Raw genomic sequence first — 22,298 nt, forward strand, 5'->3', positions numbered from 1 at the left:
AAATGTGTTATATCAATGTAATGTGATTGAAAGGCATGTCAGCCCAGTCTTCTATTAGCACAGTGAATGGTCAGTTAAAGTAGCACTTACAGCTTACACACTTAACAGAAGCTTCATGATGATAGCTATATGTAGTTCTGTAATTATAACAGGAAACATTTTTATTCTCATTCAAATTTTTATGGAGCTCATTAACCTCATAATTTTATTCAACAAAAACTGATTTTTCTCACATGGTTTAACTATGTGTAAACCAAATAGAAATAATTACGTTGCTGTGTAAGAAAAAGCAAGCACCTAAGTACTGATAGCAAAAAAAAAAAGATGTTGGTGCTCTAGTTGTGGTTAACACATTCGCTTCACATCAGTTGCACTTCATTTTAAATGAATTTTATTATTTATGCTGTTCCTTTATTTATGGCTCACATCCATACATTAGCTGTACCAGGGTTGTTGGCTAATATGTGGAGACGAAGAACGTCACACGCTCACATTCACACCTATAGGCACTTTAAAGTCACTAATTAACCTCTCTAATGTGCATGTCTTTGGACTGTGGAAGGAAGTCAGACAACCAGGAGAGAGCCCACACAAGCACAGTGGGAACATGCAAACTCCACAGTGAAAGGCCTCAGGCCCAGGGTCCAAACCCAGAACCTTCTTGCTGAGAAATGACACCAGAAATCACATTTAAAAGCCAAATTCTCTCCAAAACTGGAGTTAGGAATAAATGATTGGGCCTATAGTGTAGGTTTGTATTGAAGCTTATTCTGCTGCTTTACTTTCTGAGGCTGAAATACTGTGTAACATTTTCAAGTCAGCTAACCTAACAAGGAGTTTGTTGTAGGTCTGTGTAAATGCACGTGACACCGTCTGCCCACAAATGGATCAGGAAACCTCCCTCATGATAGCAAATTGTGTTTTCTTTGACTGTGCAGAGAGACGAGGAGCAAACAATGAGTCACGGCAAAGAAGAGAAAGAATCCAAGGGAAGTGCAAAGGCATGAGTGTAGAGGGGAAGTGAAACATGGAGAATTAGCATTGAAATGAGCTTTCCTGCTGCTTCAATCCAATAGTGTGATGACAATATTATCTCCCTGTGCAGCTGCTGCCGTTAATTCAGGTGAGAAATAAACCTGATGGAGAACGACGAAGCAGTGAGAGATGAGAGGGGGAGATTAGAGATTCGCTATTGAAAATGAAGAGCGTGTCAGCATGTGGCTTTACAGTGTTTTCACTGTAACACCCCAGGGTAGAAATTTACCTTTACAACGAACATTACAAGTCATGTTAACCTGAAAGGAGGATGGAGAAAGACGCATTTACCACCCAAGCCTGGTTTATTGACGTTGAGTGTAATGGGCCACAGTTTATTTCACTGAATCATGTTTCCAAAATAAAAGCCCCACATCCAGCATTTTGTATGTAGGCCTATTGGTAAGAGTACAAAAGTGCGCTGGATTTTTCTCTTGTTTTTGCTCATGTTCTTGTAGGTGGCCACGAGTCACAAATACTAGAAGTCACTGACACTTCTCAACATTGTATTTTATTGAACAATACATTTTGTTTAATGTAAAATCTTGATCTGAAAAGTAACCCATAAATAAAAGCAGAGAGGCAAAAGTTGCAATATTTCCCTCTAAAATGTAGTGTATTCAAATACTAAAGAAAAATGACCTTAGATTGTAAAATAAAGTATTTGAGTTGATATATTAAGTTACTTTCCACCATGTGGTTGGTATTAAAGTTTGAGTCCACACTTGGAATCAAACTGTGTTCCTAAAGAAACAGTGGACACTGACAGTAGTTTATTATGAACAGTCATTTATAGATGTATAAATGAATGTCACATAATGTGAGGTGAGGTGAATGTCTGCTCCAGACATTTAAACACATACATATACTGTATATGTTTTATTTTGAAACTCAAACCTGTTCCAGGTTTATTTACACTGTTAGGCACATAATTGGTTTTATTTCTTAGTCCATGTTCAACTCAGCATGAAGAATAGAGACTGAGGAGTCATGATGTATATAATCTCATAAATTACTCATCATCATCATCATCATCATCATCGTCGTCGTCGTCATCATCGCTGTCATCATCCTCATCGTCATCACTTTTGTCATCTTCGTCGTCATCCCCATCGTTGTTATCATCATTGTCATCATCATCATTGTCGTCGTCATCGTCGTCATCATCATCATCGTCGTCATCGTCGTCGTCGTCGTCATCATCGTCATCATCATCCTCGGTGTTGACCTTGCCAGACAGCACATCTTCGATCCAGTCCTCCAGCTCCTGAGCACTGGGCAGATCCTCCTCGTCCTCCATCTCCATCCACACGCTGTCGGCCTGCTCACAGACACACACAGCGGTCACACCAACATATCAAAGCAGCACAAGATGTCCAGCAGGTTGTCGGCTAGTCACATACTTACATCTGTAACATTGACTACTCCAATCTGTGGTCTGAACAGGTCCACCTTGAAGGTCTTCTCCCAGTAGGGGATCAGCTGAAGGTGAAAAACAATTGTACAGATTACAATTACAATGAATGCGGTGGGTTACAAACTTTGTTTTGACATTTTCCTGATTTCTTTCCTCTCTGTGCTTGTTTAGGTGTCACAGCTCACCAGGGGGAAGTCATCGGGGTCAATCCAGATGATGCTGAGATCAGGTATGTGAGTGTTGTCCCGGGCAACCTCCTTCAGGATCTCCAAGAACTCATAGCCATCTGGAAGAAACACAACATCACATATGAAACAGCTTTTGCCTAAGACAAAAATGGGATGGGACTATTTCTTGGCGACTAACAAAGTACCTACTTCCTAAGTTTAGCTTTTTCATTGCATTTTTCTTGTCTTTTACTTATTATATTAGTACTTGATATGTTTTATTGTTCATTTGTATTGTTTATTTCATCTTTAATCCGTGTGAAGTTACACTGATTAAATGTCAAGATACAGTCACCAGGGAATCAGCTCTTACCAGGATCCTCCTCCTCTGCAAAGGCCACAATGTGGATGCCCTCGATATCATCCTCCTGAGAAAATGAAGGAGAAACATAACTGTGAAGCTGCCGTCTGCAGTCAGGAGAAAACTAAAGTCAAAGTCATCACTCACCCAGGTCTCAAACATATCTTCTGCTCGCAGCTTTCTCAGAGTTGGTCTGATGAGAAGACACTTGTGTTTACAATAGATCCCAACCACTTTTTTTGAACGTGAAACAGGAATTGGTAAATACACATTTGAGCAGTTACTGTAGGTCAGTGTTGCTCTTTATTTACCGTCTGTGTTCAGTTATGAATTCCACCAGTTCCTCCTCGGAGTGCGGTTTGCCTGGGATGGTGACAGGCTCCTCCATGAAGGGTTCATAGAAATCCACCTCGTTCAGCTTCAGAGTCAGCTCCTTGGCCACCTGAAGCAGAGGCGGCAGCACACTCAGCAGCAGTAATGTGTTTGTTGAAATATTTGTACGTCTTGTTTGTTACTTACAGATTTCTCAAACGTGGCAAAGAATTTGATGTAGGGTTGAAACTGCTCTGCCGCCTCTTTAAATGCCTCATAATCTGGGGATAAAAGAGAACATGATGGGGAAAATGAGTTGTGCAGCATTGAGCTGTGTGCATCAGGGTTTTGTTTGAATTTGCCTATTTTTCTTGATCACACATCTGTTTGTGCTTTCTTTGGCCGTTGTATACATGACATTTGCACATCAGGGAGCGGAAATAGCTGAACTTTGACCTCCACTTAATGCTCCCACAGTTGGTCGGATGGAATAAAGCTGTGGCTCATCACCAGCAGTAAACTACTACAGTGCATGTGAGAGAGGGGAAGTAGCAGCTGTGTGTGCAGCAGTGGTAAAAATGGATCTGTAAATCCATGGAGATGAGGGGGTTAAAATGCACTCATGGTATAATGAAGGGCATGAGCCACAGACCGGTCTAACAAGGTAGCGAGATGAAATTTCACATTCATATCATCGCTCGCCGACGGCCCCCCACACACACTCACGCTCGGAGTCTTCGCTCTTGAAGTAACCAATGAGGCGTATTTCTTCCTCCATCCTATCAAAGGCCCTCAGCTCCAGAGCATTTCCTATCACCTCCACCGGCTCCTCTAATAGCTGGAGACAGACAGAGAGAGGGGAGAGAGAGGTTCTGGGGTAAGCTCGCAGCTTTGGTGTTGATCAGACCTGGCAGCTGGGAATCTGCCCTCAAAATCAGCCGACTCACATCCAACAAAAACTCCACCAGGGTGTTCGCAGAGAGCAGGCCGTCAAACTCGATCACCCGGTCGTCCTTAAAAACATATACACTGCCTTCCTCTACCAAACCTGTGATTGAAGGAGATGTACAAACATAAGGATTATGTGCATTTAAAGTTAGTCAGCCCCAGACTAAATACATTTGATTAATGTCAAATCCTCTTTCAAGACATGTTAATCCCACTCCGCAAATAAATGAGGCTAAATTAAGTTTGTGCTGCATTTAAATACTCACCCAGTTTCTTTGCCACCTTTGCATCTTTGTGGGAGTCAACCATACCAAACCCAATTTCCTTTTCCTCCATAACCTGAGCTGCAAGCTAGAGCCAAAAGAAAGAAGAAAAAAGGTGATTTGGGGAGTAAATGTTGAGAACAGGACAGAACTGTGTGTATAACTGTGTTATTATGACAATGACAAATACAGTAAAGTAAGTAACACAAAAGATGTAAAGAAACAAGGCAAAGGGAAATCTTATTCATTTGGGGTTCAGGAAATTAAACTAAAAGGTTTAGTGAAGCTGCCTTTGTAAAAACATGGATGGGAGCTTGACTGTCTGCAGTGTTAGGTAAGGTCTTAGGGGAAAAGAAATCATTACCAAAGTTGGCAACATCTTGATCTGACAGAGGTGCCCAAGCCACCCAGGGGCCATAAAGAACAGTTACATAATCATCCAGACTGCCTTGTTCTAAATATAACCAAAGAGCACATATAATTATTCCAACTGTTGTTATGTGAAGTACAGTAGGTGAGCGATTTAAACTGGGACTCTGCTGCCACAAATGATTCTCACACAAGTGTGTTTATCTCATGATTAATGTCCTGTCTTCAGTGCACGAGCAGAGCTTTTCACCACTACCAGAGCTACTGTATATGGCAATGGTTTTATTATATTCATTATTCATTTCTCTGACTTAAGTTGTGTATATTATGTGCATGGTCTGTTTTATTTGTCTTTTCTTTAATACATATTTTCCTAAAACCTAACTTCCTGTGTTTTCTTTTCTTCTTTTCTTATCTTTACAAGTGGACTCAGGTTTTGCATGTGCATTGCATGTGCACACATGACTTTGCAAGTACTGTATCCTGCCACATACTTCACTGATCTACAATGGGAGTGATACAGCACCTACAAATGTAGCATTAGCATTGAAGAAGAAAACAGTTAGCGTGCAAACATGGATGTAAACAATGCACAATCTATCTGACTGCAAGTTGAAGATAATTTGGACAAAGTAGCAAATATGTTGTATTTTTGCATCTACCCAGCAGCAGTCACGAAATGTCAAATAGTCTATTCTTTTTCCATGGTCACTGGCCATGTCTGACTCTATAGTAACATGGCCCACCTGTGCAGTGTAAAATAAGTAAAGCTAATATCAGGACTGCATGACTGGGCTCAGATTACCCCCAACAGATCAAAGAGCACCTCACCCTCGGCCATGTGTAACACGAGACAGGGCACACTTTTTCCTACTGTATGGGACTCACACAAAGAGATTTATTTAGTCTATCAATTACGTGTGTATCCCGCTGCTTAGCTGAGCTTGAATGCAAAACACCCTCAAGCGCTCTTATTTTGAGTTTGACAAGTCCACAAAAAGCCACGGTCGAGGAGAAGGCAGCTGTGCCCTTCACATGCTGTGTATGGCTAAAAAACATAAAACAAATGAGCTCTTGGCCTATTTCTGCCAAAACAGCAGAGCCACAGGGAGAACAACCCTCATGCATTTCTATGGGACTGGAGCACACATCGAATTAGGGCTGAAATAACCTTAAGTGACAGCACTGTATCTCACTGGACAACAGCATTCATGGAGTGCATGCACTTACACACTGACCTTGAGGAAACCTCCACCACCAAAACCACTTCTTTTGTAGCCCTGCTCTTGTCACTCTCTCCTGATCCTTTAATCCGACCCTACACCTTTTCTCCACCTGCCCCCCCTCACCTCATTTCCCTCTTCTTAATACTTTACCTCCAGCACCAGCTCGGTCATCTGGTGTTGCTTTTGTAGCTCCTTGCTGTCTGGTATGGGCTCGTGGTAAAACAGGCAGAGCATGCTGTACTTCTTCAAGGCTTTCTTGTAGTTCTTGTCATTGATGTCTAGGACCCGGTCTTTCCCATCATACTGTGGGAACTCCAGGCCCTTCTCGGCCGGCGCCACAGGCAAGAGACTCAGGCAAGGGAGTAGGAACAACCACAGGGACAGCATGGTCCACAGCTACCACCCACTCCAAACAGTCAGAGAATGGTTGAACTTAACAATATAAAACTTATAAAGCAACAAAGAAAGGTCACCTAAGCCCTGTGAAAGAGGGGGGAAGGGTAGGAAAAGCCTCAGAAAGTTTTATATGTAAAAAGTGGTCCTTGAGTGGCAGTTCTCAAGCATCCCAAGCTGTCCCCAGAAATCCAGTTTCTAAAGCATCTTCATGACCCAGCGGCTCCTTCACCCAGTGTGATCACTCCTTGACGCCCTCTCCCTGCAGACAAAAAGCCGAAAGAGAAGTGCTGTCGGTCCTGTATGGTGCTGGAGGGGAGGTGGGGTTGGTGGGGGGGTGGATACCACACATAGCAGTGATCCTCTCTCCCCTGCCCGTGCAGGACAGGCCCATTTTTAGGAGACCAGTTGTTTGAAAGCTAAAAATAAAGTGGTGAGTGAGGAAAAGAGATAGTAGAGGACAACGGCGGGGTTGTTTAACAGTGTGTTACAGTGCTTTCCCCCCTGTGACGTCTCTCTGATGGAGTCGGTGGAGTGAGATGACAGAGATGCACCCCAAAGATTTTGGGGGGGTGAAGTGGTTTTCAGATGAGGACCAAAGATACAGTGTGGGTTGGTGCTAGAGAAGAAAAGGGAGATTTTTTTTTAGCAGCAGCCCAGGGGACAAATATGCCAACAGGTGTTCAAAGGGCAACTTAAATAGCCAGGTTATCATGGCTGTCACCCTGCAGATGTGATTCTATGCATTTAGGATCTGGAGTTTTTTTTAATACTCCTTATCTTTGACTGAGGTTTGATTTGCTTGTTGAAAACCATTGTCAGAATTTGATCTGCCTCATTTGTCAGCAGCTTAACTAATTTTCCTCTTCAAACAAAATACTAAAACACTAAATTAAAGATCTTCGTCTTAAACTTCATGTTCAGTAATCCCATTCATTCTATGCTGGTGACAAATCCGCAGCAGCTGATCCCCTATTTTTTACATCCCTCTGTAGTCTTCTTCATCTCTGCACTTGTCTTCACCTACAATGGTTTCCTTGCTGCTTTTAATAGATTTCCTGCTGCCCTCTGCTGGTAAAAATGTATACGAGCTGCTAACTTGCAACAGCATGGGCCCTCAATCTCTGTTCAGTCATTATCTGTTCAATGATTATCAATTCATTTTTCTCACTCTCATTGATTTGAGACATGGTCTATACTGCAGGCTACAGAAGATCACCTGCACTGGAGAAGCAGCGTGTGTTACCTCAACACCAAACACCAATGCTGAGACTGAGAAAGTATGAACACTTGGAATATGATGTGTGGTGTAAATGAGTTCATCTAACATGACTGTGAGGGGAAAATGCAGTAAATGTTAGGAGTCATTTTCTGTATAAGTGACAGTAATGGGTCAAAAATAAAGTAAAAAAAGTTAAATCATCAATTAGATTTTATTTTTCTGATGCAATAGAGAAGACATACAGTATGTTGCCTGGTTGATCTGCTGTGAGCTCCTGAATGTGCACTATCAAGCTCCTTAGTTGATAATAACCCTGCCCTGCTGTGACTGAGCAGTCCAGTTCTCCTCGATGTATTGGTGGTAGGGGTCGTCAGAGTGCTCCCTCCTCTTGGATTTGACTGTGCTCACCAGCATGGCCACAACAATGAAGGCAAATAAGCCGATCATCACCACCAGATACCAGATGACATCCCTGAAGTTCTCCTCAGCCAGCGTCTTGTCTAAAGCGTTTTCTGCCGCTGTCATGTTACGCCTCCAGCTGTCAAGAAAGTGACCCAAAGCACTGGTCAGGGTCCCCTCCAGGTGAAGGGTCAGGTTGGACCAATCAGAGGTACTCATCTAGTTGGAGGGAAAACACAGGCTCACCTTCAAAAGTGAACTTAAACTTATCCAGATTCAGTTTCACAGCCACACAAGAGTAAAATATGAAAAGATTGAAGTTCAATTCTAAGATAAGTGGTTTTAAAGAAATAAGCCAAATTGCATAAATTGATATTTATTCTGTAGAACCTGGAAACCTCTCTGCAGCATTAAAGAGTGGTGTTCTAATTTATTTATTTTTAAATCCCCTGCCAGGTCAAGCCAATGACAAAAGCACAGACAATTTTGGAGGGAATAAAATCACAAACCCTAAATAATGGACTCCATGTTCACAGTAGGAAACTGATTAAGAAAACTGATTTCTACTAGGGCATAAATACAGACAGAAAACTGCCCACACAGATTTTATAGTCATTAATTATCATTGTACATTTGTGGTTTAGTCTGATTTGACCTCCCATTTACCTCCATTCAAGGAAGGTAAAATATGCAATTATCTATCATCTTTTCCATATTGCACCAACCTTCTGCCAGGTTTTAGAAGACCACACCATTAGGAGGTGAGCAGCCCATAGAGTGAAGACCAAAGACGTCTAGTGTAGTCACTGCTTCACAGAAACACAGTCGACCATTGTGCATGTTTTGTTTACTTTTTTAATCTTTTCTGCCTTGGTTGGACAGTTGGTGCTGAGTGCGTGCGCATGTGTGAGGGAGAAAGATACTGCAGCATGACCTTCAAAATGTTAGGCACACAAAATGTTGATACTTCCTCCAGCTGATAAAGAAAAAAGGTAGTAGGGTACAGAAAGTTCCCACACACACATCACAAACACATATTATCAAACAGGAACAAATTGCTCTCACTAGATGGCAGTATAATGCTGCACATTTTCAGGTGACACATCAAGTTGTATGTTTTCTGTAACTCCAAAAGTCTGAGGCCACTGAAACTGTCAGTGGTTGCTTCATTATCAAGTTATCAAATTAACTTTCTTTGTTTTTCTTCTAGTTCTATGAAGAAAACAAATGTGTACCATTTGGTACTGTGAGAAATTGAAATTGGGTCTTCATTCAAGCTTGTAAGGTATCACTTTCAGCGGCATGGAGTCCTCAGTGATCCATTGTCTTGCTGAAAGACACTTCGGCGTGACGTCTGGATACTGTGTTTGAGGAGGCGGCATTTCTCCCCCACAGAGCCGACGCTGCTGGAGTGCATGACTCCCACCACCAAGATTATGTTTGACTATGCAGTGCCAGCGGGTGGACGCTGTGCTGACTTTTTTTTCCCTCTGTAAAGTGAAACAAGAGAAAAATGGAACAGTAAGTACAAAGAGCACAAACACAAAGTAGAAAGAGCTAGAAATAAAGAGAGAGAGAGAATGAAAAGAGCTATAGGCCTACGATTCTGCAGGAACAGATGACAGAAGTAGAAAAGAGGGTTACAATAACACCATGATTCTAATCTCACAAGTTCCCTGGAATATCTTTTGCATTATGTATAAAGCCTGAGATTACCTTCTGATTTGGACCCTTATTGTAAAATAAAGAAGGGAAATCCATCTGCATTGCAAATACAACCATCAAACTGGTGTCATGCAAATGTAATTTGCATGTGCAAATATTGTGAAGGAAGACTTTGCATAGATAATCTAAGGTAACAGGAATGACCCTTTTGTTTTTGTTTGACTTGGTCTGTGGACAGTATTCAGCATCTGCACATCTCAATAATATAACATCTCAGTGATCTGATGTTTCTTAAAAACACCAGGACTTTCTCTGCTGGTCCAGTGTAATGAAAGCACGTTACGACACAATGTGTGTTGAAATGAACTGACAGTGGGGGACCAGAACATCTGATGCTTTTCACAATAAAGAGCAGAATATTGCATCAATCTGAAACATGGCTTTGCAACACTTACCACATTATTAATTAGGGTAGAAAAATACAGCAAGGGAGAGTGGGTAACACTTTTGTTATGTGACAACAGAAAGAAATAAAATGGCAAAGTGTAAACGTGTAGCCTACATATCAGCAAAATGTACATTAAGAATCAAATGCCCCTTGTCAATGTTTTATGATTAAAAATTATTTAAAAGTTTTGGTTGACATGCCTGACCTTTGCCTCATGCTATTCCCTCACTCTCTTTCCCTGCATGTTCTGCCTGTCTTCATTATCTCTAATAAACTCAGTAGTTTTAATAAATTGTATTATTAATTTATCTTGTTTCATTGAAGTTAAATCGAGTACTAGAAGGATTTTCTCTGTCACTGAACATGGTTTCTTGCCAGGTGTTGGTGGTGGTTCTTTGCCAAGAGGTTTTCCCAGTGACTGGCTGTTGGGCAGTGACAAATGGCCTGGCCAGCTGTATAGCATGCTAACTTCACTACAAGAAAAGAAGTGCTAGAAACAGAAGCAACAGCCAGTAAGCCAATTATTTCCCACCGCTGGGTTGGCGACTTAGGTGTTGAAGTTTGATTCTAAAATTTGCAGCATTTCTTAGACTAGCGAGTAAACAAGTCATTGTGCTTTCCCCAGGTAGTAGAAATGGCAGTCAGTAGAACAACCGGCCCAGAAATAGAGCTCAGTTGTCAGAACCCACTGAGACTGACTTTATGGATTTTGTATGGCACACCAAAGTGGCGGCCAGACAGACTGTGGGACTCGAGAGGGTTGAAAACCAAATTCAGTAAATATAAATGTAATTTATTTCTGAAATATTTCCACAAAATGTATTCTGTTTAAATGATTCATATATTACACAAGTTAGGACGGCTGTGGATGTAAACCAGTTCTGTTCTCACAGTATGGTACAGTCCACCACTAGAGGGCAGTAAAGTCAAAAGAGGATTCATACACGTTATTTATTTCGTTTGATTATTTTTAACCCTTAGAGCAGAATTTGATAAGTTAACATTAATTTGTTTGCTCGTGATTTGTTCTCCTTGTATATTGCTTTGCAGTATTTTCTCCAGTCTTTAATTTTAAGTTTAATTACCTTTAAAGTAATCGGGAGAATATGGCAGTGACAGTATGATTTAAAGAATTTTTTAAAGAACTAACTCAATCTATTGTATTTCATAAAGTAATTTATACACTACCTGTCAAAAGTTTGGGCACACCGTCTTGTTCAATGGTTTTTCTTTATTTTTATTACTTTCTACTTTGTAGATTCATACTGACATCAAAACTATGAAGGAGCACATAAGGACTTAAGCAGGAAACAAAGATGTGTTCAACAAAGCAGAATGTGTTTGTTCTTTTAGATTAGTAGCCACCTTTTGCTTTGATGACAGCGTCTCTTGATTCTGTCATTCTGTCAGCTTCATCTTGCCGGGTTGACACCTGGCACGGTTTTCCAACCGTCTTGAAGGAGTTCCCAGAGGTGCTGAGCACTTGTTGGCTGTTTTGCCTTCACTCTGCAGTCCAACTCATCCCAAACCATCTCAGTTGGGTTTAGGTCAGGCAACAGATTTTTTTTTGCTTTAATTAACACTTTTGCGTTTACAACATAATAATAATATGTTCCTTCATAGTTTTGATGTCTTGAATCTACAATGTAGAAAGTAATGAAAATAAAGAAAGACCATTGAATGAGAAGTTGTGTCCAACCTTTTATCTGGTAGTGGACATGTAAAACAGAGGATGCTGCCTGGTTGCTTCTTTTACATATGATTTGGAAATGTTCGTTATAGACTCATTTGGTAGCTCAGTATAGTTGAGGGTGTGTGGCGTTGCTGGTATGAGTGTAGATCTGGGCACCACTTGTGAAAATGTTGTCCCCTATAATTCCTAATAGCTGGCCTGTAGTCAGTCAGTCACAAACAGCTGTCAATTAGTCACTTTTTCTGAGGCATATTGCAAACAGCTGATAACGATCAACCACTAAAAGTACAACTTTAATGTTCTGCCAAAACTAACGTGATGCTTCATATGATGCAAAGCTTCCCTGGGGTGTAAACAAGCTAAGGACAGCAAAGCACTGACTGAAATAACCAGAGGCCATCTGACTTTATCATAAGCCTGTCTGGACCAAGCGTCAACTTGGCCTCTAGTGTCAGAGATCAACCACAACAGCAACAGAAACCCCAAGGCAGAGCTGACATATGCAAAAGAGAGGACAGTGCCACAGGAACAAGTGAACCATAAACGTAATGTTACGTAAAGTTTGAAATGCTAATTCATGCACACACACAGACTTGCACACTGTGCCTACTTACATGCACACATATTGTTCTTTCTGAGCATATAGCATGTGTGTTCACAGCACACTGAGGTCATGCCATGAATTAAATGAAAATAAAGTCATGTTCTTTGAGTGACAGGAGTCATTTTGCATGATTATGGATAAACACACATCAAAGACACGCCGGTTGGGTTAAGTCACAGCCAGAATTACCTGTTCATCGAACACAGTTTTCAATACAATAAATCTGTCATGTACTAACTCGTAGCATTGTCTGTAAATCTGCTTGCATACCTTGGCCTTGGATGACAGTGCAGTACTTTTCCACACATAACCCTCTTACTACTTCCTCTTGTAAAGATGATAATCACTCATGTTATCTAACTAAAGTTTTGATCTAGTCTGACATTAAATTATACAAACAATGACAGCAATAAATGCAGACCAGTAATTTAAGGCAAAAAAAAAAAGGCTATACAAAACTACCTAACTGCGCTGCAACCCATGAATGCAAATTTTGCCTGGTCTCCTTCTTATTGTTGAATCATGAACACTGACCTTAACTGAGCCAAGTTCTTTAGAAGTTTTTCTGTGTTCTTTTGTGACCTCCAGGGTGAGTTGTTGCTTTGCTCTTGGAGTATTTTGGTAGGACAGCCATCTTGGGAAGGTTTTCACCATTGTTCAAAGCTTTCTCCATTTGTGGATAATGGCCCTCACCGTGGATCGCAGTGATCAGGCCTGGTGTGGATAGTGAAATTGAATTCAGCTTTCCAAAAAATGTGGTTTATCACATTAGCCATGATTTAACAAGGGGGACAATTACTTTTTCACACAAGGCCAGCTAGCTTTGGATAGCTTTTTTTTTTTTTCCTCATAGATGAAATCATCATATTTATCTAAACGATTGTTTGATGATCTTAAACATTTCAGTGCAACACATATGCAAAAAAGTAAGAAATCAAGAAGGGGGAAAATACTTTTTCACGGCATTGTAGCTAACGTGAACAGTTTTTGTGTTAGCTAACTAATGTTCAGCATGGAAGTTTCCATGCGTCGCCTCTAAAGATTTCTCTGCCAATGTTACAGATCAAAACACGAATTGGCAAGTGCATGTTAGGTGTGCCTGAATGAGAAAATGTTGTGCTTGTTTTCTAAACTACATTTGCTTCAAACACTGTAATTCAAACTTCAGTAACAGCTGCAAAGACAGGTCACACTGGCCAAGCCACAACTCAATAGCTGTCAAACTGTCAAAGCTGTGTAAATGGGAACACCCAGCGTCAGTATGAAGCTAAGGCAACTTCATTGTCATTATTGTTGACTTGTTTCAATTCACATTACTTAGGCTATCTGTTTAACCAGTTATGCAAAATGGTATGAAATTTAGGAGTTTAAAGTCAAAGCTTGACGTTTAACCTTAGACGACCAAATTTGCCCATGACTCTGAGTGAATGTTTGTTGTCTGAAGACATTCCCTTGAGGAGTTCTTGAGATATTGCATCCACAAGCCCGAAAATCAGGTAAAGACCTTTCAGTATGACTCACTGGGACATTTGGTGGCCTGACAACATAACCAGCAAATGGAAGAAGGTGGTGGACCAATCAGAACCGAATCCAGGAACCAGGGGGCGTGCGTTACAGAGATGTCATCTCCACGAAATCGGCCGGTGTTCTGTTCTGGCAGTTTTGTCGAAAATTGCTACTGCCGCATAAACCGATAGGTCTATCTATCGATTCAAGCTACCCTATCAAAAAATACTTAGGTTTTCTACCTCTGTGTATCAAATACAGGCATAAAGTAGGCTATGTGTTTATTCTCTCACGTGTCTAATGTACAAAAAGTGTAATGAAATTTATTTCAGGGGTAGCGTATAACATCCTATCAAATAATGCTCCCCCTACACTGTAAGACCACGTCACTGCCACTGTCGGTCGGATGAATGGCAGCATATTATCATCAACAACAACAACAACATCCGTTAACAACAGGGTGGACTGACAAGCCGCAACACAGGGTTTAAATTATGGGCGTCAGACGTTTGATTGACGGATGACGGATCCAATATCAGTGGCTGATGAATCGTGAGCAGGCTGACACATAATTTGTGCGCCTGCAGTATCCAATGCGAAAAAAAAAAACACACACTTTCATCCCGGATTTACTCGAAAATAGTATTTTGCACAAAGTTTGGGCTACATCGTCTGATAGATAAGTTACAATACACCAATGTTAAGACAGTGGGCTCAAATTCAATTTTCTTATAGGCAGCTTTAAAGCAGTAAGCGGAATGTTTGTGTTAATATAGCTAAGTTTTAAAGGGATAGTTCAACATTTTGGCAAATTGGCCCATTGCCATAATCGTTATAGTCATAGCAGTAGGTTCATTACCTTTAATTGTAGGTGTAAGCTATTTTCAGTACGGCGGAGCGCAGCAGCTGGCTGCTCAGAGCTACGCTATGGAGGCTAATGGAATTTCTTGGTTTCCCTCATTAAACTCATCAAATTCAACATCCCAAAACTCCACAGCGCTTTTGTAGACAAGTTGTGACCTGCACAACCACCACGCTATGAGATAATGACGGAACGATACGAAACGGAGCCGTTTTCGAGGTAAATACAGGGTAAATACGGAGACTGCTTGCTGAAAAACTGTCCCTGAACGCAACGCGCATCAGCGGTTTTGTATGAATTTACCTCGAAAACGGCTCCGTTTCGTATCGTTCCGTCATTATCTCATAGCGTGGTGATTGTGCAGCTCACAACTTGTCTACAAAAGCGCTGTGGAGTTTTGGGATTTTGTATTTGATGAGTTTGATGAGGGAAACCAAGAAATTCCCTTAGCCTCCATAGCGTAGCTCTGAGCAGCCTGCTGCTGCGCTCCGCTGTACTAAAAATAGCTTACACCTACAATTAAAGCTAACGAACCTACTGCTATGACTATAGCAATTATGGCAATGGGCCAATTTGCCAAAATGTTGAACTATCCCTTTAAATAGTTATATCTTCCGACGGCAATCACTTAGTGTTTGGTCCGAAACACGGGTCTGTCAGTCACTCTGCTGTAAGCCGAGGAGAAAACTTTCATTGTATCCTACAACCTTGATCCAATGAGGAGAGAGAACGGCATAAAGGGGCGGTCCTCTCTGTGTGTGCAGCCAAGGGATGCGCTTGAATGTGGTGACGTAGGGACGAGGGCGGGGACTGCTAACTCCATCTGCTGACAGGAAGTTAGCCAAAACGACTGGATCGCTTACTTCTGCTTTAAATATCAAAATTGTGTTAATATGCTGCCATTCACCCTACAGTGTCAGTGAGGTGATAGTCTTAGGCTACATGAATGCATAGAGTAGCAGGAGCATTATTTAATGGACTATCAAAATACGCTACCCCTGAAATAAATTCCATTACAGTTTTTGTATATTAGACACGTGAGAGAAGAAAACACTTATGCCTCTAATTGATATAGAGGTAGAAATGTCTACCTATATCAAGCCTATAGCTATTTTTTGATTAGGATCGATTGGTTGTAGCGGTAGCAATTTTCGACAAAGCAGCAGAAATCGACAGGACACTGCAACACAGGGTTTAAAAAAATATCGCGGTAATTAAATTTGGACAATCGGATCTGCACATGCGCAAAACCACAACAGTTCTCGACAAGTAGCAGAAATCGACGGAACACCAGATGTCAGGCGAAGGAAAGGTGGAGGGGGCTAAGATGCAGCTAAATGCTACCAAGTAAGCGATATAACATTGTGGGACTAGCTCAGTGAAAACCACAAGCTAAAATACACACATGCGGTTATTTGTGTAAAAACCGTTCATACACCGTTGTGACGTTGGTCAAGCCTTTTCTGTTTACTGACCTGTCTGTTCATGGTCGAGGTGTAACTGTTAGGCTGGCTAACTGACCTTTGTTGTCTGTCTTTGCTAGTTGCTGTTGTCCATTTCAGTTCAGCATTTTGACACTGCAGCTGTGGTCGTTGTTCCTTGTTACTAGTATAAGCAGAGACGTTCTAATATGAGGACTTTGGTATAAGGTCTCTCTGCTTTCTCAACTTATCAACTGCAGAGTGTGCAATTGCTTCCTGTTTACAGCGCCTCGCGCATGCCTGGTTTACGTGATTGGTAACTGGATGCATGGTGCGCAGTTTTGTCGCAGATCGATTTTGTTGCGTTTAAAAATTTAAATGTAACATGTGAGTGTAGCTTCAGTTATAAAACCTCTACAAGAGCTTTACAAGCATTGTTTGTGAGTTTAAAATTTTAGCAGGGAACTATTTTTTTTTTTCAGGGAAATTTCTCATTTGAGCTTGCAACAATTTTGAGAACTCGGCTGAGATGCAGATGCTTATTGATATCTGAGGGCAGAATTATTTTGTCTACACACATTACAACTTGCAAGAATGATAATTGTGGATAAGGTTAGCTTCTTCACATGAAAAGTAACCTGGTATTTTTTCTGCATCATATCAATAACTTCCTGTTACCACAGCTCTGTATCAGCAGTTTAGCTACACTTGACACTTCAGCTGCCATGCTATTGATTTGTCACTGATCAAGAATGTTGTTGTCAATGGTCAGTTTGACCCTGAATAACAGGAAAAGGCCTCACTGGTGTCTGCCTCATTGATTCACATTCATCATGTCGGCGCCCTAGACACTATTCTCCCTGCTGTTATTACTAAAGGAGGTAAATATTTCTTTTTGCCATTGAAGCCCCATTCAATGGATTAATGCCAGAATACCTGGCATGCCGCCATAGTTTAGTCGGGGCTGTGAATGGGGAATGACAGGAATGCATTCACTATGTGTTTGCTGTATATTTGAAAGGTCACATCACATTCCCTACTTGGCTGCTTGCCCCCCCAATAAGAATGAATAACAGTGATGTTTTTAAAGTTTGAGAATGGATGAACATCCAATGGCTGACCTTAGAAAATACTCAAAGGTCATCAGCAAATCATTAGATTGAAAAACAAGCTTTCTGTTTTTGTTACAGCACACTTACAACAGAAACAGCAAGCACATCAGAAATCAAATGCATCACTTTCGTTAGGCTACAGTTGTAACATGGTCTTGAGTAACCACGTTCTAAATTTATTTCAATGATACCTTGAGTAAATTCATATACAAACCAAATATACTCATACATGTATGCACCTCTTTCAATATGCACTTAGGCTGCTTTAAACTCCAATCCAAGGTGCTTTGGATGGACATTTTTTGAAGACACTTCTTTTACAGGTGAGAGATTGAGCGCCATCTGCGAGGGAATGACAAGCTAGCAGGTCGTGCAGGATATGGTCATGGTTTCAGACAAAGACTCCCCCAGGTAAGCTAATCATTGACTGTGGTTAAAATCATATCTGACCACCGTACTGATCCAAACTTCATTCCAGCTTTTGAAAGCCACTCCATTGTTGCCTGTTGTTTTGCTTCTATTTCTATAATTTTTTTTTATGTTAGCATGGTAATCAGTGCTGCGCAAAGGGTGAATTCCAGCCTCTTGTCGAGAAACAAAGTACCATGTACTCCAAGTACAGTATATTTTAATGATAACCATCTAGACTGAATCTGAGTTGAGTTTGCTGTTCTCAGAAAACAGCATGTCTGAACGCACTACCTCAGGGGATCTGCTCAGGGCAGCAATGGACTTGAATGAATGGAATGTGTGTTTTGATTCCCTCCCAAAATACTGTACAGTATTTCTTCCTTGTAGGATCCCAAACAGTGATGACATGAAGCCAAAAGAGAGGCAGAGGGTTGAGGCAACACAACTGACTTGCTGACTGACTGACTCTGCCAACAGGATGTTAAGTGAGGACTAACAAGTATGTTTATTTTACGATGTTTGATCTGGGAAGGTCCGTCTTGGTATGCTTTTAGGCAAATAAATAGTATCTTCTTCTTAACTAAGTTTAACTGAGTCCGATGTGTGTGTTGTTTTTTGCTAGAGAAGGCTGGATATGCTCTATATCATCCTGTAGTATTTACAGCTGTGGATACAACTTATTAAGCATTACATATCAAGGTTGCCTTTACAAGCCTGCATAAACATAAATGACAATTCAATATAACATACATATTATTTATAAAACTACATTTTAAATGTACTGTATGCTAAACATAATACTGACAGATCACAATGCATGTTGCCTAATTCGTTACAGCAGATAATATCATCATTCCAATGCTGTGAAGCCTTTTACACTATTTGTTTCAGACTATTGTTCATGTTTTCAGTGTCCAAAATAGACAATGAACAAAGCATGGCCTGGATGCCAGTACTTTTCCACAAGGACAATATCATTAGTTTCCTCTTGGGAAAAAGGGAGGGTATGAGTTGACTGGGGGTTGGTGGAGGAGTCATCAAAATGTGTAAGAGAACTGAAATAGTCCTGTGAAGTATGTTTTTGTATGCAGGTGAACCTGCTAATGAAGGTCAGTTGGCCCCTTTCCAATGCCAGTAGTTTGACCCTCTGTTCGGACTGAGGTCACATACGACTGCATGGACTGATATCATCACAAACAGATCGGTCGTGTCATGTGAGACACTTCAATCAGCGTTTGTGTGTTTTTCAAACTTACTATGGGGCTGCAGTTCACTATTTCATCCTGAAACACAATATCTTTGGTGTAACAGCACCATGCTGGGCAGTTGTGAATACCATACAAAGCTGTTTTTATTAGAGACAGAAGCCTGATAGGCCTATCAGTCTGTTCCCTTCAAAATCAAATTGGATCCCTATGGCCATCCACTGAGATTTTCTCAACCATAGCAAATAAATGCAGTGATACCACAGTAGCAGGCTCTCAGGTGGCATCATGAGATACGTTTCCATTTAGCAAAACACCTAAAGTTACTTGTTTACACATGTCAAGGCACCTGCTAAAAATCTGACAGTAAATGCATGTCATTTTCTCAGTTTATTCCCAACTGCTACCCACTCACTCCCCTTGGGAGTGTGCATGAACCTGTTGCTATGCAGAGTCAGAGAGCCACTGTTTATCTGGTATTAGAAATCATGGCCTCTTAATGACACCCTCTGACTAAAGGAGATTAATTAAACTGTGTTGATTGTGTCACTCTTGAAAACAGTGTATTAGTTAACACATTATCTAACATATTAAAAATATGACATTGCTTATTGTTTGCCTTTGGAATCTGTGTCCTGAGTAATAGTTGAAGATGTTTCAAATGTATTTATATGTGGTTACTTTTTTTTTACTGATCCTGGCCTCTTGATTGGTTGAATCTTACATTAAGATGCCTGGAGTCACCCAATCCTCTTCTGGCTCTGAGCAGATTAATCATAAAGCCTTACTGCAGTTTATGTAATCCTGGTCAGCAATAACAGAAAGCCACAAAATCACACAGAATGGCAGAGTAATTTTCTTATTATGCGAACCCCAGTTTGTTTTCAGTAAACAACATCTTAATCATACGGGTTGCGAAATATCACTGAACAATGTAGTTATTCAGATCTTGTGAAGTGAGTTTCAAAGACCACATGACCACAACAGATAAATAGACCAGGTTATAGTGCACCTCTAATCTGGTCAAAATCAAAACTGTTCAGCTACCTCCTTAAAATAGACACCACCGCCTCAACTGATAATCATGATCAATGCATTCTGACATTGCAACACATTGGCAAATCACATTTAAATGACACATATAATCTTATGCAAAACAGATTTTATGCTAACCAGTTTGCTTCTGAAGTTTTTTTTTCCCTCTGTCACAACATAAAGGATGAGTACACATGTCATTTTTGTTTCCATGGAAACTTTATTTTCTGTCTCTAAAAATAAAATCCATAAAAATAACAATGTATATTCTCCCAGAATGAAAGGACAAAGTTTTTAAAGCTCTTCCCCATAAAGCAATGATCACTTACAGTATCAATTATCTTCATGTTATGCATCATTTAAGCTTGACAATGAGAGGGGTTGGTCTGTCACATTATGACAACTTTTTGTACTGAGGTCATTCACCACTGCTCCAAGATTACAAAGCACAATATAAACACCTTTTTTTTTTTTTACACTGTTGTCATAAGGAGCACAACTGAAAAGGCAAGTAATTTCGTTACCCTTTTTGAATTACTTGTGGTGTTACGAGTAAAGTCATCCAGTAATACTTTAACCCTGCAATAAATGTCTGAAATGTCATTTATGTGTTGCTTTATCTTTCTCTGGTGATTTGCAGCAAAAGGAACTATCTAGTATATATTTCTTGCATGGCTTTAAACAAATGTGGTATTCACAGCACAAAAACTTTCAGGGTGAAAAACTAAAAACTTTAATTTTTCTTTCATGACCTTTGCATTTTTGTTGTTGTTGTTGTTTTCACTTAAGCGTTGCACACTAAGACACATTTGGTAAGAGGTTTATTAAAGATGCACTTGAAACCAGATTAAATGACATTTCAGCACTGCAGTGCACTAAACGTATATTGACACGTACAGTAGATACACATGAAATAGCATTACCAGAATTGTATAGTGTCTGTGATGCAGTGAGCTTTGTGTTATATTGTGCACAATGTTAATATAATGCAACATACTCCACACACTTTTCAACAATCTAACCATGAAATCTAAAACCAGATATGCATAAAATGCAAACTGATAGAGAATCATGAGCATTGGTACTTGTGGCTTTTTGTTTTACTCGTGTATAATAGTATAGTGCATGAGAGCTGTGGGATGTGGGTAGCGCAATTCATCAGAATACTGACACAAGAAAAGTAAAAAGACAAAAACAGTCATTAAAAAAACCAGTACAGCTGCAGATGTAAATGAAATTTGGTCATACAACAGCATGTATGTCAAACAATATTTTTGGCTATTTCTTCTTTTCCAAAGGAAAACAAACATCTTCAACACAAAGAGAATAACATTTTCTAATCTTGTGCTTCTTTCTATTTCCCATCCCACAAAATATGTACATATTTTAAATAGTGTGTATTAACTGCCAGCTTGCAGATGCAATACCTTAAGTAGGCTAAAAGAAATCAGTGGATATAATTATCACCATAAACTTAATGATTGTATGCAACACCAGCAGTAAAGCAATGCTTCATATCTCTTAATATTGATTATTGATGTATAAATGTCATAATGATCCCCACATAAAAGATAGGCTTGGATATTATACTTTCTGCAGCAGGATATTTGGACATTTATCAGGTGACAACCTTGGAAAAAACAGTCCGGGGCACAATAATTAGCTCAAAGTTTCACTTACATTGATGTGTTAATAGCCATTGTGTTCAGAGGCAGAAACTTGTACAAAACTCTAATGGGATATAATCTAAACAGTTTATGAATTACTACGGACAACATGTACTCCAGCAAATACGCCTATAGTCACTGTCAGTGAAACAGAAGATTAAATCACAGAATACATGTATTTCACCATACAAAAAGAAAGACATGTGCATATGTCAAGTAAGGCAAATATTAAATTAGCTTAGAGCACTACAATTCTAAAAATCCCAGAAGATATTCTGAATGAAGGATTAACAACCAGAATTGTACAAAATGGACACACCAGTGCCAAATAGGATTCATAATCATAATGAGTACCTTTTTTTTCACAAGTGTTTAATCATTTTAAAAATGATTAGAATGAGCTTGGATCCCTGTTAGAGAGCTACAAAAGATAACTGTAAATATTACAGACAGAACTTCTCAAATCTCTGAAAATTACAGTTTGTAACAGCCCCCATATCCCAACATACCTTCAACCTTCAGAAAAGCCCTAAAAAGTCCCCATTAGTTCGGCGCAA

General features: G+C 40.1%; 1 protein-coding gene across 1 annotated transcript; it reads right to left on the reverse strand.

Annotated features, from left to right (window-relative positions):
• Positions 1 to 1,885: 1,885 nt before the first annotated feature.
• On the reverse strand, positions 1,886 to 6,485 carry casq2 (calsequestrin 2; the record flags this gene model as incomplete). Its single annotated transcript, XM_083997436.1, has 11 exons — positions 1,886 to 2,356; positions 2,443 to 2,517; positions 2,638 to 2,738; positions 2,993 to 3,047; positions 3,128 to 3,173; positions 3,292 to 3,422; positions 3,500 to 3,573; positions 4,019 to 4,130; positions 4,240 to 4,340; positions 4,507 to 4,591; positions 6,249 to 6,485. 11 exons carry the CDS (start codon positions 6,483 to 6,485, stop codon positions 2,048 to 2,050), a joined length of 1,326 nt encoding a protein of 441 aa, XP_083853562.1. The 3' UTR covers positions 1,886 to 2,047.
• Positions 6,486 to 22,298: the final 15,813 nt, after the last annotated feature.

Source organism: Trachurus trachurus, assembly GCF_905171665.1.
Source record: "Trachurus trachurus genome assembly, chromosome: 21".
NCBI classification, from domain to species: Eukaryota; Metazoa; Chordata; class Actinopteri; order Carangiformes; family Carangidae; genus Trachurus; species Trachurus trachurus.